Below are 12,716 nucleotides of genomic sequence, written 5' to 3' on the forward strand. Positions count from 1 at the left end.
TCGATCTCCTGACCTCGTGATCCGCCCGTCTCGGCCTCCCAAAGTGCTGGGATTACAGGCTTGAGCCACCGCGCCCGGCCTTTTCTGCTATCTTTATTATTTTAATTGTTTTATAAACTTTAACATCTTTTACAACTTGGAAGTTTCACATAGATTTAAGGATCATCTTTTGTGTTGGTTCGAAACCGGGATCCCACAAATTGCTATTGGGTTAATTCTTCGCTTTTTAAATTTGTATTTATGTAAGGTGAAAATGCTTGATCTATTTGAAAACTCTGAAGTCTTTGTCCCTCCTTAGAGAGGAAATGAATCCTGCATTCCATTTGAAAGAAAAGATGAGAATCCCATCTCCCCAGTGACATCCAATGCCTTCTTCCAACTTTGCTGATTGCTGCAATCTATTCAGAGATATTATATTGACTCTAGACTGGTAGAACGTTCAGTTCAGAATTCTTACATTCCCCTATCCCAATAATAATGCTTTATTAAGAAAAAGTGTATATATATAAAACTAAAGGGAATCCATTAAACCATTTATAATATGAGATCAGTATCTTCTTTAAAGAATTTGCAGAAATTAGAGAAAATAGCATAGTTGGAGATTATAAAATCTTAAACGTGTATTTACTGATTCTGTAGTATAACTGATAGCTATTGATGGCAAAACCCTTTCACTGATAAAATTGGCTGAAATTTGAAAATAATTTTGTTCTTAAGACATCAGTAAAACAGGCTTCCTGCTTTCTTAACTTCGTTCATGATTTTTTTTTTTTGTTTTTTGGCATGAGCTTCTAAATTAGTTTATCCAGTCTATGCTTGTTAAAGTACCAGTCATTTGTGAATTGACTTTTATTGTAAGTATAGATCACTGTAAGAATGAAAATGACGTTGTTAGTGCATGAAGACAAGCTGTCAGAGGGTTTTGGGTGTATGTTACACAGTGCGACTAGTTCCTATCTAAAAATTAGTGTACTGTATTTAACTCTTTATTTAAAAGTGAATCACTAATTTAACTTATCTTAAAATATTTTAATAGTTCAGACTAATAATCATGGATTTTATGGGGATTTTGAAGCTTTGTGTCAAGACCATATTTTTAACAATATCAGAAGCTTTTAATAAGGTGCTTGCTGCTGAGCTAATGATACGCTTTTGGTAGTTTTTCTTATACCTATCTTCAGTAGACATTCAGGCTAGTGTGAATGTAATAATCAAGCCTCAATCAAACCATACTTAGTATGACAAATATTGCATTATACTGTAATTTAGGTATTCATGCTTCTGATAAAGGGTTTAATTCGACTCCTTGAGGAACTGGGAAAACACTATTGATTTTGTACAGGATGTAAAGTAGCAGCCATTTATAATGTGAGATAGAAATCACTTTCTAATTAAAATTAAATAAAGAGAAATTAAGAATCTCATGGCCTTATATGCAATGGTACATAATCGTAAGTGTAAAATTATATTTTTTTGTATCAATTGTGTTCCTGTGCATGGTTTCTGGGCACAAAAAAAATTGCAGTTATTTTAATAGAAGCAGATAATACTGACTTTTAAAACTTCTCTTAATTTTTTTCTGTAGGAACATTGCAGTGGGTTAAACTACTTATTCCAGATGTAATTGATTTATTTTTGTTTTCCCTTTTAAGAAAATGTCAAAGAAATTTTTGGACAGACTATTATTCATCATCATATCCCTTTTAACTGGGACTGTGAATTTATCCGACTGCATTTTGGGCATAACCGGAAGAAGCATCTTAACTACACAGAATTCACGCAGTTTCTCCAGGTAAGCTTAGTTTTCATAACAGGTATCAATATATACTATTCTTCTGTGTCCTTCCCTTTTGTATTTATTAAGTTTATTACAAAAATAGAAGTTATCCATGGTATTTCACCCCTAGTTTTTAAATTTTCCCCTTGCCAGAGGCAACTTCTTTAAACTCTTAGTAACTATTTCTTTCAGTGTTTACTTCCATTTATTTAAATAGTAGAGCACTTCTACTTTTTAATTTTCTACTTTTAAGTATTTTTAAATTGTATCCTAACTATAGAAGATTAGAAGCTAGTTCTTTTATGACCGGGTGCAGTGGCTCACGCCTGTAATCCCAGCACTTTGGGAGGCCGAGGTGGGTGAATCAGAAGGTCAGGAGATCGAGACCATCCTGGCTAACACGGTGAAACTCCGTCTCTACTAAAAATACAGAAAATTAGCCGGATGTGCTGGCGGGCACCTGTAGTCCCAGCTACTCGGGAGGCTGAGGCAGGAGAATGGCATGAACCTGGGAGGTGGAGCTTGCAGTGAGCTGAGATCGCACCACTGCATTCCAGCCTTGGTAACAGAGCGAGACTCTGTCTCAAAAAAAAAAAAAAAACAAAAAAAGAAGCTAGTTCTTTCACCTCTCTCCTCTCCCTGTCTATCACAGACTTGGACTTCTGTCCCCTTTCCCCCTAATATAATTCTGTCATGATTCTGCTTAGATCAGTAATCCTATGAGTTATTAGAATTTTGTAAATACTATTGGTGGCTGAAGTTATTACTATTATGTATTTTTTTGAGACAGTCTGACTCTGTCGCCCAGGCTAGAGTGCAGTGGTGTGATCCTGGCTCACTGTAACCTCCAACTCTTGATTCAAGCAATTCTCATGTCTCAGCCACTCGAGTAGCTGGGATTACAGGAGTGTGCCACCACACCTGGCTAATTTTTATATTTTTGGTAGAGATGGGGTTTTGCCATGTTGGCCAGGCTGGTCTTGAGCTCCTGGCCTCAAGTGATCTGCTCACCTTGACCTCCCAAAGTGCTGGGATTACAAGTGTGAACCACCGCAACTGGCTTATGTTATTGTTCTTGGAGTTTCTAGTTTTCATTTGTTTAGTTTTCTATGTACTAATACTAAGTCATTCTCAAACCTTGGCCCTATTATTAAGATCTCTTTTTAATGCGTTTAAAACACATTAGGTATTCTATTAATTTCATCTTCTTGGAGCTCTCCAGGAGCTTTCTTTCTTTTTTAAAAAAATATGAGGTAAAATTTGCATAAAATTAATCAATTAAAAGTGTACAATTTAGGCCAGGTGTGGTAGCTCACGCCTGTAATCCCAGCACTTGGGAGGCTGAGGCGGGCAGATCACTTGAGATCAGGACTTTAAGACCAGCCTGGCCAACATGGTGAAACCTTGTCTCCACTAAAAATACAAAAATCAGCCAGGCGAGGTGGCGAGTGCCATAATCCCAGCTACTGGAGAGGCTGAGGCAGGAGAATTGCTTGAACCCAGGAGGTGGAGGTTGCAGTGAGCTGAGATTGCACCACTGTACTCCAGCCTGGGTGACAGAGGGAGACTCCATCTACAAAATATTAAAAATAAAATAAAAGTGCACAATTTAATGCATTTAGTACATTCGCAGTATCGTGTATCTAATTCTAAAACATTTTTATCATCCCAAAAAGAATCCTCGTCCATTAAGCAGTCACTTTCTATTTCTGCTTTCACCCAAGCTCTGGCAACTTCCAGCCTACTTTCTGTCTCTACGGATTTACCTATTGTGGATATTTAATATAAATGGAATTGTACAATATGAACTTTTTTTTTTTTTTTTTTTTGATGAGACAGAGTTTCGCTCTTGTCCAGGCTGCTGTGCAATGGCGCGATCTCAGCTTACTGCAACCTCTGCCTCCCGTGTTCAAACAATTCTCCTGCCTCAGCCTCCTGAGTAGCTGGGATTACAGGCGTGCGCCACTATGCCTGGCTAATTTTTTATATTTTTAGTAGAGACAGGGTTTCACCATGTTGGCCAGGCTAGTCTCGAACTCCTGACCTCAGGTGATCCACCCACCTCAGCATCCCAAAGTGCTGTCATTACAGGTGTGAGCCACCATGCCCGGCCAAACAATATGAACTTTTGCATCGTTTTTTTTTTCCACTTAGCATAATGTTTTTAAGAATTATCTATGTCATAGCGTATATCAGTGCTTTATTCCTTTTTTGGGGCTGAATACTATTTCATTGTATAATATAGTACAAATGTACTGTATTTTGTCTATCCGTTCATCAGCTGATGGACCTTTGGGTTGTTCCCACCTTATGGTTATCGTGAATAGTGCTGCTGTGAACATATGTATACAAATAGTTGTTTGAATACTTGTTTTCAGTTCTTTCAGCCATATACGTAGGAGTGGAATTTTTGGGTCATATGGTAATTCTGTTTAACTTTTTGAGGAACCACCTGACTGTTTTCCACAGCACTTGCACCATTTTCGTATTGCTTCCTGACCTACTTCAGGGCCAGAAGCCAGACTGTGTAAGCTTGCTGCATGGGAGTAATTCTGTGATCGCCCTTCACTTTTATCTTGGAGAATCCATTTGCCGTTCTGTTACGTTGAACCTCCTGTTTGCTGCATGTTGTCTCTCTTTTTATGGTGGTTTACTTATTTATAGTAGAATACTTCCTGCAGTGGCTTCCTGAGGAAAGTAGAATAAAATATTTTTGAGACTTTTCATATGTAAAAACCTCTTATTCTGCCTGAGGGCAGTGACTCACACCTGTAATCCTAGCACTTTGGGAGGCCAAGGTGGGCAGATCGCGTGAGCCCAGGAGTTCAAGACCAGCCTGGGCAACATGGCAAAATGCCATCTTTACAAAAAATACAAAAATAAGCCAGGTGTGGTGGCACATGACTATAGTTCTAGCTACTCAGGAGGTGAGGTGGGAGGATCGCTTGAGCCCAGGGAGGTAGAGGCTGCAGTGAGCCATGATCCCACCACTGCACTCCAGCCTGGGCGACAGAGTGAGCCCTGTCTCAAAAAACAAACAGTCCGGGTGTTTTGGCTCATGCCTATAATCCCAGCACTTTGGGAGGCCGAGGTGGGCTGATCACTTGAGGTCAGGAGTTCAAGATCAGCCTGGCCAACTTGGTGAAACCCTGTCGCTACTGAAAGTGCAAAAATTAGCCAGGTGCAATGGCAGGTGCCTGTAATCCCAGCTACTCGGGAGGCTGAGGCAGGAGAATCTCTTGAGCCTGGGAGGCAGAAGTTGCAGTAAGCCAAGGACAGGCCACTGCACTCCAGCCTGGGCGATAGAGCGAGACTCCATCTCAAAACAAACAAACAAACAAACATATCCCTCTCGTTCCACCATTACACTAAGATAGTTTGGCTGGTTATTGAATTCTAGTAAGAGTTTATTTTCCTTGTAATTTTGAAAGCATTGCTCTTTTGTTTTCTAGTTTCCAGTGTTGCCACAGTGCCATTCTCATTCTTGATTTAGTCTTGAAACTTTTTCCACCCCCACTCTGGAGTGTTTTAATATTTTTTTCTTTTCGTTGGTGTTTATGAAATTTCATGGTGGTATTCCTTGGCGTGAGTTTATTTTTATTCATTAGTCTGGGCTTTTCATTCATTGGGCTTTTCTAATCTGAAAACTTATATCCTTCAATTCTTGAAAATTTTATTACTTTTCTTATTGTATTTTCTTAGTTTCTAAGACTATTAAATGTTACATTTATGACCTTTTAGTTTTCTTTTCTCTCCTATTTTCCTTCTGAGCCTTCTATTTTGTATTTCTGCTGTATTTCTAATTTTCAGGAGCTCTTTTGGTTTTTCTGAATATTCCTTTTAAAAAATAGCATACTGTTCTTGTTTCATGGATGTACTCTTTTCTTTCACTTCTTCAAAGATATTAAAGACAGGTTTCTTTGTTGTTGTTTTTTTAAAGCTTTCTTCTTGCATAGTGTCTGCTTTCTCCACATTTTTTTTTTTTTTTTTTTTTTGAGTCAGGGTCTTGCCCTGTCCCCCAGGCTAGAGTGCAGTGACAGGATCAGAGCTCACTGTAGCCTTGACTTTCCCAGGTTGCAGCAATCCTCTCACCTCAGCCTCTTGAATAGCTGGGACTCCAGGCGTGTGCCACCATGCCCACCTAATTTTTTGTATTTTTTGTAGAGATGGGGTTTTGCCAGGTTGCCTAGGCTAGGTCTTTTATTTCGGATTAGGGAATCAGGGAAAAATTATCTGGTCTCCAATCTGGAATATTAGATCTGGCTTTTGATGTTTTGGTTACTGAGTAATAAGTAGTTGGAGGTCTCAATGTTTAATTTTGCAGAAGGACTTTCAGTTTATTACCTTTTTTCACTGTAGTATTCTCCCTCTCAACTGTGTGTAGTCTATGCTGGTTCAGAGATCCTCTGTTAAACTCCTCAGACAGTAGACCTCTAGTCTTCTGCCAAGGTTGGGAAAGGGTGGAGGCCTTATTTGGAGTAAGGCAGGTAACTAACTGCTTCTTAGACTTCCATCTAAGCCCCTTGTTTTCAGCTCCACCTTCACCGTCACTTCCAGAGGTACCAATGCAGCTAATAACTGAATCTTTTGGGGGTCCTATCATGTACATTGGTTTCCTTTTTGGCTTTTTCTGCTTAGTTTTTTTGAGTCTATTAAGTCGGTTGTCATTTGCTTTTCTGCTTTCTGATCTTAAAAATATAGTTGCTATTTTCTTTTCTGTTGTCTTTGTCCTTACGTTTCTGTTTTATTTTGTTTTGTTCTTTTACTGTTATTTAAGTGAAGAGTAGCGTTTTGGAAGACAGTGGAGTTAAATGTACAAGTTCAGTCTCATCCAAAGTCACATTGTTTCTGAAGTTCTGCTAATTTTCATCTCATAATTAGATGAAATGCATTTTCAAGGGCATGGGATCTTTCCCTTCAGCATAACTGCCTTTCTTTATCTTCCCTTTAATTCTCCTATCCACCCACCCTTCTACCTACCTACCTGCCTTTTTAACCCAGGATTTATTTATTTTACCTTTTATAAGCCCACAGTATTGTTTTTCTTCATTAGGACGATCACAGATTTGAAACTGTGGGCTTTAGGTGTGGGTATTTGGAGATGCCAGTGCTTGTTCTAACACTTTCCCTGTTAGTGCTTATCTAACTCACCTTATAAAATTCTCAAACTTGAAAAGTTGAAAATATATGCATTTGAGAGCTGACTTTTTTAAAAAAGGAAATGTCTGCCTGACTAGTGTTTAAGATTCTTCCGAAGATTACTTTCTCTCTCTCTCTCACTGTTTTCCTTGCATTTACAGAGGCTATTTTACAATATCTTTTATACCCTGATGTTTTAATTATACTGTGTAAACTGAGAGCCGCATGTATGTAACTCCTTTTTTTCTGTGTTTAACTTCTCATTTTTAAGTCATTAATTTTATTTTTTGAAACCTTTTTATTTTGGAAGACTTCAAGTATACTCAAAAGCAGAGAGAATAGTGTAATGAACGTCCTGCACCTATAACCAGCTTCAATAATTACCACTTCTTGGCCAATCTTTTTTATGTATACCCTTCACCCTGCCTCCTGCAGGATCATTTGGAAGCCAGATGCACATACTCTATGATTTTTTCATGTGTGATCCTTCAAATATGTATCTTTAAAAGATAAATAAGAGTCCTTTAACTATTGACCTTTTAGAAAACAGACAATCTATTCTACTAACACTACTCCTTCAGTGAGCGTTCTGCTTCATCTTGAAGGTAAAGGTCCACATCTTCTTTAGTACTGAGTGTTATTCATAAGGCTAAATTGTACCCATGGCTACCATTTGATATTTCTGGGAGATTAAGACATATAGGGAAGAAAAAGACATAAGAAAGAGATGGAAAGAAGGTAGAAGGAAAGAAAAAGGTGTATAAGACAGGGAGTGAACCTGTGTCTGCTTTTGATGCTCTTTAGGAATGTCTTTGCCATGGGGACCATTTTCAATCCATCTAATGATGTAGATGTATACACTTTATTTGAAGTGTGAAGTGGTTGGAGCTGAGGTCATGGGAAAATGGAGTGAGTTATCACAAGTCCATAGGAAATATAATTAAATAAAAATGGTGAGACTTCTATAAAAAACATCTTTAAAGTCAGGAAAAGGTAAAGCAACATTAATTTGTAGTCTTTGATAAGTAAATGTGAATGAAAATTATGTAATCTTATCTTTAAATAATATGTATATACTTAGATATGACTATTATTTCCAGAGTTGCAAAGAGTATGACGGTGGCATCCAATAGCAACACCATTATTATGTTTGCTAACAAGTTTTTTGGATTTAGTCATGGATCCCCACAACAGAAATGCTCTGATTTTGACTTTTGTATAGTATACAGGAGATTACTGGCACATTTTGTTGTTTTTGTGGATATCACTTATTACAAAGTTTGGTTGCCCAATAGTTTAAAAGTTCAGAGATATTCTGGACTGTCTTACAGTTTATGAGAAACGGTACCCAGAGCCAGTGATAGCTCAGCACTACTTTTGCAGTTTGTTATTCCTGACTTTCATTTTAGAATGACTGAGTATTGTACTTACCAGTTGGTAGAGTTTCTCACTGAGTTTATTTGAAAAATTTGTTTGAAAAAATGGTCTCTAATTCATTTATAGAATGAGAGAGAGAGAGAGAGACTTTGATTGCAACATTTAAAGTTGAAAAACTGAAAATGAACCTAAACTCTTAATTCATGAAGTACTCTTTGATGACAGGTAAGCCTTCAAGCAGGAGAGATAAATTACTGTATATTTTAAAGGCTGAAATGAAGCACCAAAAACATTATTCTCTGTTTTCAGTAATGAAAACTTGTCAAGTAAAATCTAAGGGTTATTTTTTCCTACCTTTCCTTTATTGATATGCTCTCATTCATTCTTTTTCCTGAGGAGTAGTATATAGTACATTTTTAAGAAAGCACATGCTTTTACAAAGAAATTAAAAGCTTTGTTGTAAATTCAGATCTGTGCATTGTTTTGTAGTAAGTACATGTGTGGGAAGGATATCTGTCCTTCCTTCCTTTCCAGACCATGTACTTGGAATGTTTTAACCAGCTTAATGCCCTGTTTCTAATTTCCTTACAGGAGCTACAGTTGGAACACGCAAGACAAGCCTTTGCACTGAAAGACAAAAGCAAAAGTGGCATGATTTCTGGTCTGGATTTCAGTGACATCATGGTTACCATTAGATCTCACATGCTTACTCCTTTTGTGGAGGAGAACTTAGTTTCAGTAAGTAAAAAGCAAGTTCTTTAACTTTCTATTTCCTCAAACCTTTTGATCCATTGAGTCCTGGATTGCCTCCAGGGACTCATATGACTCTCAACTATTCAGATTTCATGCTTGGTTGTTAGTAAACAAGTGTGTGTGTGCGTGTGTATGTGTGTATGTGTGTATGTGTGTGTGTGTGTAAGGGGGGTAGAGGTGACTGTGAGTTATCTTTTCCCAGATCATAGCTTTTTTCAGAGCCACCATCTTGCTCTCATGTATTTCCAAATTGTTTATTTCCATTTACAGAGTCCAGTTCAAGGGAAACAAGAGCTTATAGACAAGGGTGAGCAATTACTTTTTCCAGTGGGCAGTAACTCTCTCAGACACTACTGCCTTCATCTTAGCCTCTTTCCACACCACCAGGCTCCCAAGGTCTTGCTACAAAGATGGCTCCTTCCTTTGTTGCCTTCAGGGTGCTATCTGCTGGAGGGATCGTCACTGGCTTCTGCACTGTTCTAATAACCATACCCATGGCAGAAGGTATGGAGGAAGTATGTGGCCATCAGCCTCTGTGGCTCACTACTCCTCTCTCTGCCCCTTCACCTGTGCATTCAGTCTGTATGCACCAGACATAGTTTTCTGTTCTGTCAAACTGCTAATCTCCATAAAGTAATCATCTGGACCAATAGCAAACTCCTGTCATCCACTTCCTCACATAGAGTGGTGAAACTTTCCTCGCTTACCCGTTTTCTTGTCCATGCATTGTACTTATGTGTAAGTTTTTGATTACTGCTTGTTTTGAATGGAGGGAAGCCAATGAGTGCCTTTGTTGTTTCAGCTGAAGATCATTATCCCTGATTTAGACTGGGGTAGAAAGATCAACTTCTGTTCTTTTTCTTCAGTGAATCTGAACATGGAGCATGTCACTTTCTCCTACACGTTTCACCTCCTTGACACCGTCCCCCACTCCCCTGCCCTCACCTCATACCCCAACCAAAAAAATGAAAGAAGGAAGGAAAGAAAGGGATAAAGGGAGAGAGAAAGAGAGAAAGGAGGGAAGGAGGGAAGAGGGGGGAGGGAAGGAGGGAGAAAAAAGAGAACCCTAGAGGGAGGGACTCAGTACCTTAGTGGGAAGGGACTCATTTAATCTCTTCCAACTAGGTTAGATAGACCTACTATAATAGCCTCAGTTTACCAAAAGCCAATTCTAATCCTCAGAGGAATATATGAAATAATTTGAGTCCAACTTTTGGGTTGCTGATATCCAAATTCAGGCTAACACAAATATAAACTGTATTTAGATTAAGGCATGTGTGTGGGGGTGGTGGGGTGGGATATATTTGCTCATCATTACCTACACTATTTGTATTAGACCTTTATGATTAAAGTTGTCACATTGGTATTTACATAAACATTTCTTTGCATTTTTAAAGGAGAATGTTTTCAATCATATGGGTTCTTCTGACTTGTGACTTGGGAGTGAAGCTTTTGCAAACTATGCAAGATATTCTCTTCTGAGTTTATGTCCAAGTGGTAGGCAGAGAACAAATTACCTCTTCATCCTGCAGAGGTAATGAAGACTACGTTGCCCCCCATCTCATGCATGAGAGAGCCTCTTTTGCACTATTCCATTGAAGACATAACTCAACAGTGAATAAATTCTCTCCCGATTTTCTGCATTTTTTGGAGTTTTTGATAATTGTACCCTTCATGATCCAAATTTAGAGCTTAGCACAGACTGTTAAGTATTTTAATTATAACAATGGCCTTAACAATTAGGAAAAGTTGATATAATAAAATTGTCTTAAAATTTAAAGTCATCAGTTGGGTTTTGTGTATGTGTATGAAGGAAGAAAACAAGGTTTAAAAGTGTTCCATAGATTGTGCAGTGATGTTTTGTTTATCCAGGACTAGCAAGAGTTTCACAGTTGAGGGTCTTGAAGATCCTGTTTAAATAACTATTGTTTTGATCTGTGATAATTATATTTGTTGTTTTTGACCTTATAGGTAGATGAACCATGAAGTCCAACTTCCAGATGTTGCTTTCTTCCTTCAGACCTAAATTACACAGGCTTCCCTGAGGGCATGCAATGCACTGTTTCAGTGTGATACTTTCCTTGTATTTATGGACTGGTTGTTAGCATCATTTCAATAATGAAGACTCCTTTGAATCCTCTTTGAGAAAAGTACAGTGTCCATAAACGTTTGTCTTTTTGTTTTTGTTTTGTTTTTTAAACTTTTTGTGTTGTCATTTTCTAGGCAGCTGGAGGAAGTATCTCACACCAGGTTAGCTTCTCCTACTTCAATGCATTTAACTCCTTACTGAATAACATGGAGCTTGTTCGTAAGATATATAGCACTCTAGCTGGCACAAGGAAAGATGTTGAAGTCACAAAGGGTAAGATTTTAAAATGTATATAAATAAGAATCTCAGCATTTTCACTTGTCTTCATTGAGGCATGATGTTGATCTAAGCTTACCACTTTAAAGCCAGATCTAGAAAGTACGTTACCATGTATATGTATGCTTTACTTGGGTTCCAAAAATCCAGGTGGATTTAATGTGATACTGAGGTCAGGAATGGAAAAGTGGCTTTGACAGTTTTGAAAAGAACCTTGGCCCAATCTGTCAAACAGGTCAGTGGCACTGTGGCAGCAGGTTGTTTGTACTAGGAAGGAGTTGCCACAGAAGGATGGGCAAGCCTACTCCTTTTGGTGAGTGGTAGTAGGATGTTTTGAATGACTGGAGAACACTTACATTTTTTGCATTATAACTCTGGAGACCAAAGTGAATAAGCAAGATAAGAGGAGATTCTAAAGAGATTGTTTTATTCTTGAAGTTAATTTATCTTTAACTAGCCTTCAGAAATGCATATTCTTGTATAGTTGAACTTAAATATTTAAATTCAATTTTAGATTTTAAAAATGATACTAAAATGCCTGTAGCTTTCAGGTTGTATTATAGTTGGTGAAGGTAGAACTTTGTTTTGTATTAAGAATCATTTAAGACTTTAACATTTTTCTTCCTCTGTTCCAGAGGAATTTGCCCAGAGTGCCATACGCTATGGACAAGTCACACCACTAGAAATTGATATTCTATATCAGCTTGCAGACTTATATAACGCTTCAGGGTAAGTATTTCAATAATTCTTCACGATACTTATTATAGAGTAGTTGTAAAATGTGAAGCTGTGGTGTCCTTTTAGTTCATTCTAACATGAGTTTATTCCATGTATTTGAATAGTTTATATTCAGAATATAAATTCCAAGAAAGACAAGCAGATGTAACAAAGGAGAAGAAAGAAACACAGGAAGACAGATAGAGGTAGAAAAAGATGGAGGGAGGGAAAAGGAGAGAGAGAACAAGGGAGAGAAGAAAGGAAGGGAAGGAAAGGGGAGGGAAAAGGAGGCAGGAGTGAGGTGAGATAAGGGAGTAAGGGGTTGAGGTGCATGAGAGAGGGAAATGGGAGAAGAAAGAAATCTGACAGAGAAGAGAAGGGAAGTGAGAAGAAGAAAGGGAGGGAAAAAGATTAATTTAATCTGGGCTCTCTGAAGGTGTTACTAATTTCAAGAGATTTGTGGAAATTTGCCCAAATTTTTAACTTTATAAAATAGACTAAGATACATGGAAGAATCTTGTAATCTTTTTGGTTCACCGTAAATGATCCTTCAGTAAACAGTATGTGCCATTTTGCATTAGAGAGTAT

General features: G+C 37.9%; 1 protein-coding gene across 2 annotated transcripts in view; it reads left to right on the forward strand.

Moving 5' to 3' along the window:
- The window catches only part of SLC25A12 (solute carrier family 25 (aspartate/glutamate carrier), member 12), a 128,792-nt gene that overhangs the window by 56,269 nt on the left and 59,807 nt on the right, over positions 1-12,716 (forward strand). For both annotated transcript variants that reach the window (XM_011991920.1, XM_011991922.1), the window contains 4 exons: positions 1,653-1,792; positions 8,885-9,031; positions 11,270-11,408; positions 12,047-12,140. In XM_011991920.1, coding sequence (XP_011847310.1) covers positions 1,653-1,792; positions 8,885-9,031; positions 11,270-11,408; positions 12,047-12,140 — 520 coding nt within the window. The remainder of the gene's footprint in view (positions 1-1,652; positions 1,793-8,884; positions 9,032-11,269; positions 11,409-12,046; positions 12,141-12,716) is intronic.

This window comes from Mandrillus leucophaeus, unplaced genomic scaffold (genome assembly GCF_000951045.1).
Source record: "Mandrillus leucophaeus isolate KB7577 unplaced genomic scaffold, Mleu.le_1.0 Scaffold40, whole genome shotgun sequence".
NCBI lineage: Eukaryota > Metazoa > Chordata > Mammalia > Primates > Cercopithecidae > Mandrillus > Mandrillus leucophaeus.